At 34.4% G+C, this 6425-nt stretch overlaps 2 protein-coding genes across 2 annotated transcripts; one reads left to right on the top strand and one right to left on the bottom strand.

Annotated features, from left to right (window-relative positions):
• The first annotated feature begins 954 nt into the window (after window positions 1-954).
• Window positions 955-2541, top strand: LOC124641995. Its single transcript, XM_047180284.1, has 2 exons — window positions 955-1233; window positions 1312-2541. Exons 1-2 carry the CDS (start codon window positions 1050-1052, stop codon window positions 2538-2540), a joined length of 1413 nt encoding a protein of 470 aa, XP_047036240.1. The 5' UTR covers window positions 955-1049; the 3' UTR covers window position 2541.
• A 111-nt stretch (window positions 2542-2652) lies between these two features.
• Window positions 2653-4622, bottom strand: LOC124641725. Its single transcript, XM_047179891.1, has 4 exons — window positions 4377-4622; window positions 4012-4173; window positions 2800-3815; window positions 2653-2669 (listed from the first exon to the last, which is right to left on the bottom strand). The coding sequence occupies exons 1-4, from the start codon at window positions 4466-4468 to the stop codon at window positions 2653-2655; spliced, it is 1287 nt and encodes a 428-aa protein (XP_047035847.1). The 5' UTR covers window positions 4469-4622.
• Window positions 4623-6425: the final 1803 nt, after the last annotated feature.

Raw genomic sequence — 6425 nt, 5'->3', positions numbered from 1 at the left:
TCTATGCTTAAATACCTATTATACCAAGTTTCACCTCAATCGATGCTCGAATCCGACTCGCACTTGGCCTGTTTTTTTTATTTACATTCCCATACATACCTAAAAATTTCTATAGTTTATTAAAAATGCTATCTATCCCATAACTCTTTCATTTGGTAACCAAAACATGTTCTATCCTCTGTATTTCAGAATTTAGCATGTTCATAATAAATTATATTTCATAGAACGCTAGTAATATACTTTATTATCTTTAACACCGACACGACTTAATAATGTCTGCTATGAAGTCAATGAACCTGAGATTTTTTGTTCTCCTTGATTTTCTTTGTAAAGGTGTGTGCAGATCATCTTGATATTCTGTATTTGTTAACGTTTTTTTGGATTAAGTTTTTGTGTTTCGCGTGTCCCGTTCTTTATCAATCTCAGTTCTTGTTATAATAATAATAATTTCATTTATGTGCATAAAATGTGGTCCAAGAGTTATTACTCTATTATTACTATAGTGCTAGATACATTCCGCAGTTATAAAACAGCATGCAAATATTGAGAGAAAAAAAGAAAAACACAGACTAAATCTATCAGGTGTAAGACTCAAACAAAAGAAACACAAAGTTTGTTTTAGCGGTAATGCTATGGTAGTTTTAAACAAAAATACATAATTATTAAATTGGGTAAGTAATGGTGGTAATTGGTGAAGTTGTAAACTACGCCTAATACGCCTAAAATAACCTAATCCTAATAAAAACTGACAAGTAGGTATATCCAGCTAAACAAAAATAAGTCTTTACAAATACGCGGTGCTATACAACTGCTATGGAGAAATTAAAAGGCGTTAAGCGAATAAAACCTGAAAACATCTGTGTACAAACTTCTTGGTGATTCCTCATTTCTTTCTTTTTTATTTTTCCTGCCATGACGAGTTTCGCTTTTGTGTTTTCTTCTATCTGTCAAATGGGGCTGGCAACTGTCAAAGTGGCGCTATCGTCGTTCTGTCCCATAACAAAGCGATTTCCTATGAAAAGTTCAATTAATTATAGAAAATTATAAAAATGACACGTTGCTGTGTTCCAAATTGTTCTGAAACCGCTACCCACCAATTCCCTAAGGATGAGAAACTAAAAAGAAAGTGGCTAAAAGCAATCCGTCGTGTGAATTTCGTACCTAAAAGTGGTTCTAGGTTATGTCGAAAACATTTTAAAGAAAGCGACTATGTAATGATTAGTAAATACACAGGTAAACATCACTAAAAGTTATAATTTTGTCCTTAGGATTTAAGATGATTAAATATTATAGTAGAGATTTTATTTACAGGGGTAGAACATCAGCATAAACATTTGAAAAAGTCTGCTGTACCTTCTCTTTTTCCATGGAATGTAAAACCTGTTTCCAAACAATCAGAGGACAGAGAAGAACGATTGAAAGTTCGCAATTGTAAGAAAAGCCTTTTCCAAGAAGCAGCTTCTTCGCAAAACAGGGATATTGAACCATTTCAGGATGTACTGTGTTCTGAACAGGATGAAAATATTGGTCAATATGTGGATATTTTAACTGAAGGTTCCGCACATCAAAATGCTTGTAATGTTACTGATACAACAAAAATAATGAAAAATGAAGCAACGCAAACATCAAGCATTATGAAAATCTTCTCTACTGATTTATTGGTGACTGATAATGATTCAGTAAATTTTTATACGGGCCTGGAAACTTACCAAAAGTTTTCATTAGTATTATCTACATTAATGCCTATGGCTAATGATATAAAATATAGATGGAGCAGAGTTATATGTTTGTCCATAGAAGAACAATTTTTAATGTTGCTTATTAAATTAAGACGAAATAAGCCTGATTTTGAGCTAGGAAAAATGTTTGGTGTAAGCAAAACAGAGGTTTCAAATGTGATTATTACCTGGATTAATTTTGTTAATGACCTTTGGAGTCTCATTAATATCTGGCCATCTCGTGAGCTAGTCAACTTTTATATGCCTAATTCTTTTAAAACTAATTATCCTTCTACAAGAATAATTATAGATGGAACAGAAATTCCCATACAAAAACCTAGCCAACCTGATGCTCAAAAAGCTTCTTTCAGTCAATATAAACACAAAAATACTTTGAAATTCTTAGTCGGATCATCACCTGGTGGGTTATTTACTTATTGTTCAGGAGCATATGCTGGATCTACAAGTGACCGCCAAATTGTGGAACGCAGCAGTCTTTTCGAGAAGTGTGAACCAGGAGACAGCATTATGGCAGACCGTGGTTTCAATGTTCAAGATTTATTTGCTAGTAAAGGTGTAGGAATAAATATTCCTACATTTTTAAAAGGAAAATCCCAAATTCCTGGAGTATTATTAAAACAAGACCAGAAACTAGCCAGTCAACGGGTTCATATAGAAAGACTTATTGGTTTATCTAAAACATATAAAATACTAACGAGTGAACTTAACCAGTATTATATTCCTTTAGCCTCGAAGATATTTTTCATTTGCATGATGTTATGTAATTTCAGGGAAGGAATAGTAAATAAAAACATAAATTAATGATTGGTTCATTATTTATTAAAATCTTCATAATTATAATATAAATACTTATTTAAAAGTTCACCCTTATAATAATTTTCAAAAAAATTATCTAATTTCAATAACATTTCTTTTATAAATTGTTCATCTCTGTAAACATATACCACTTTTAAATCAATATAGGTGTATATCACCAGGTTACAATATTTTCTATTAGTGCAGTACAACTGCCCCTGAATTTGGTAATAATATGGAGAATTTTTCTTTAAATTCAAAATACCATCAATTTCATATAAATAAGGCACACTTGTAGAGGTTATATTTTGAGATCTGCTTGCATATGGGCATTTTATTTCTATCGTAGTCTCTGAACCCAACAATGCATCTGGTGAAGCTGCAAGATGAGGCCGTTCTTTGCTGATGAAAAGCCCACAAGGCTCTGCTATGAGGTCATACATTTGACAATATTTGTCTAATGCAATTTTTTCATTTATAATGCCATGGCTTGTTGTTCTGCTGAAGAATGTTTTCTTCTTTTGTTGCAGTTGTTTTGCGTAGACCTTCATTGTTGTCTCTCTTAAATGACATATTGTATGGAACGTGCTAGCCGTTATATGTTTCTGCCTTTGGTTATGCCATTCATCACTGTTGCTTTGAAAACGTGTTTCCTCTTCAATTTTTTTTATTTGATCCTCAGTTATTTCTGACACCAGCAAATTTTTCAAGATTTTTGATTTTTTATCTTCTAGAGTATAATTGTGATCTGTCTCTAAGCTATAGGGATTGGCAGGTTCATACATTTGTTTGAGAGGCATGGAGCTATTAGGGAAATTTAAAACCAAACTTCGAACCCTACTATCATAGTTGATTTTGTTTATTTTATTGACAGAATAGGGCTCAAATATTACTGGCAAATTTCTTCTCCGTGTCAATTTTTCGGCACGGATAGGTGTTCCTGAATATCGAGATGTTGGTACATGAAATTGCTGCAACTTCTGAGTGCAGGTTTCAAATAATAAAATTTGTTTTGTATGTACCATATGTTCTATGCCAAATAAAAGAACAGCAACATGTTTACATGAAGCATTATTTCCGCTACCTGCTGGACACTCACAGTGTGCTTCCATGATGTTCCCATATTCATCGAATTTAATATCTACACTATAATGCAGTTTCTTCATACTTTTTCTGCAAATCCCTTTGATATATGTTTCATTTGATGAGGTGTGGGATCGTGCTGTAACTAAGTGTCGAGATTCATACAGTTGAGCCACTTTATCCATTTTTTTGCTAGTGCTGCAAGAAAAATATGAGAAAATCAATTAAATGAGCTAGTATCATTGGTAATACAATTTGAAATATTATTTATATAGGTATTTTGTTTAAATACCGGCTGGGTTTCAACTAAATACCCAGGAAAAAACGTATTAGGTAATAAAAATATTTTTCACAAGATGTTATTGTTAGAGTATTGTACTTAACAGAAACTTACTATGATAAATAATGTCTTATTTGTGTTTTATTTAATGGAGGTAATTTTGTGTGACTATTTATGTCACGGTAGCACTCATTAGAAGGTAATTTCATCGCTGGATCGTCTGTTTCAACATTTTCCCGATTTCCGAAGTTGAAATTCTGGTCGTAAATCTCCAATCTGTAGAAAAACAAAGATATTATTTAAAAATGTTGTTGCAAATTCGTAAGTGTATTTTAGATATCTAATGGAACTAAATGAGTATACAATGTACTTCGATTTTGTGTTGCAGTTGACACAAAGTCTATCTTCCATCAGAATAATACGCAAAACCAACGTAAAACACCAATATAGGGCTACAAACAGCATTTTGATTGCCATACCTTTCGATTAGGTCTGCTTTTTTTCCACGTAAAGAAGCACCTCGTTCCTTCAATTCCTTTTTCAGTTGAGGAACTGTCCATGTAGAATACATTGTTATTAATCAATTTAAACTTGTTTTAACACTTAACACTCACGGATGGTAGTAAATATCGCCTGAAACGCAACCGAATCAAAATGACACACAACCTCAAACAACTTGACAGGGACAGAATTATGGTGGCGACATCTACATGAGCTTTCCGTTGCCAGCCCCATTATTCGTGTCGCCCGCGTTTCATAAGAAAGACTATAAAAAACCCTCACTAGAAGTGCTGACCGTTAATGTCTGTATCACCCAGACCCGAAGAAAGGCTTTAGTGAACAAGGTGCGGAGGAAGTTTCCCGCTGGTCGGCCGGCATCGAGTGCCCCGTCGTTGGCAGATTCTTTCCCGTCCACTTCCCTGTCTCCAGGTAAGTTTGTCTTTTCCACTCATTCAAAGGAAGTCAAAAATCATCAAATGACCCCTCCCGCTGTGGGTTAGCAGCGGTGAGGGAGTGTCAGACTCTTCAACGAAAATTGCAGTTACGCCAGTGACTTCTCCAGCGAGTACCGTTCAATCTGCGTCTGGACTCTAAAACCACGGCTTGTCTTCCTTAAATTATAAAATCCTACAAATATTACAAATATGAAAGTTTTTTGGTTTTGATAATCAGATTTTTGTGTCTCAATTTGATGAAATTTGGTATGTAATAAAGTTTATGTCACAATATATAGGTTACTTTACATGATGCTAGTATTAAAATATAGTAATAATACCTATAGTAAGATCTGTATTATATTATGAGTAGACCGTATAATAATATTACAGAAATAGCACAAGACCTCATTAATGATTCATTAAAATTGCGTAATGTGGCGTTCAGGTGTTTGTTTTAGAGCCCATACTTTATAGGATTATTTTAAGATTCTCTATAGGAGTCATTATTTTGAAAAAAGCTGGTACTCAGCTGCAACCGGTACCCGACATAGCTGGAAAAAGGCTCGGGAGATGATGATAGCCATTATTCTGTACTATAACCAAGTTTTCAGATATTTATAGTTGCTAACTAACTATATATTTGTTTTTAAAATAAATCATACTATATTTCTCTATAAAAATATAGGATTCACAGTCATTTCTGTGCTTGTATGTTTGCACCGTAAAGTCTTCGAAACTGCTGAACCGATTTGAAAAATTTGTTGACTGTTTTGAAGTTCCACTATCCCCAAGTGACTTTGCATTCGCCTTCATTATTATTTGTTTGTGGGATTAAACATACACGACGAGGAAGCAAAAATAGCCGACATGCCATAAGGCAGCTCCTTCTGTTCTCGATGTACATGACCAATTGTTTTTTGTATTTTTTTTTTATGCGAAAAATGGACCAAAAATTGTGATAGTCTAAACGAACCTTTATGTTAAATCTAAGTATCGGATCGTGACGTTCTCTCAAGAGCTCAAAACTTCGCGATGACTCACTGAAATGTAAAAAATATGCAAAGTTATCGAACTTGCTTAAAGATAATTCAAGTGTATTGAACAGAATCAAGACGTTTTCATTGGGTGGTTATTATCGAGTTTTTTTTTTTTTATATAAAAAGTGAATTAAGACCCTTGAATGTATGTGCAAAATTTTGGATTTAAACAAACGGTTTTTTTCCACAGTAGAATGCAGTTGAGTCATCATCATCTCAGCCATAGGACCACTGCTGAACATAGGCGTCCCCCTTAGATCTCCACAGATATCTGTTGGAGGCGACCTGCATCCAGCGTCTTCCGGCGACCTTTATAAGGTCGTCTGTCCACCTTATTGATGGACGTCCTACACTGCGCTTGCTAGCCCGTGGACTCCATTCTACGCAGTTGAGTACCAGTGTTTTACAGGAGCGACTGCCTATCCGACTTCCTCAACCAAGTTACCCGGGCAACCCAATACGCGTATAGGTATGACTGGTTGTCAGACTTACTGGCCATATATACTGCCAAAGATGTTCAAATGTAACCAGGAGCTACAGTTAATCGTGCTTT

Source organism: Helicoverpa zea, chromosome 23, assembly GCF_022581195.2.
Source record: "Helicoverpa zea isolate HzStark_Cry1AcR chromosome 23, ilHelZeax1.1, whole genome shotgun sequence".
NCBI lineage: Eukaryota > Metazoa > Arthropoda > Insecta > Lepidoptera > Noctuidae > Helicoverpa > Helicoverpa zea.
The sequence above is the reverse complement of the archived record's forward strand: the minus strand, read 5'-3'. Positions and strand labels throughout refer to the sequence as shown.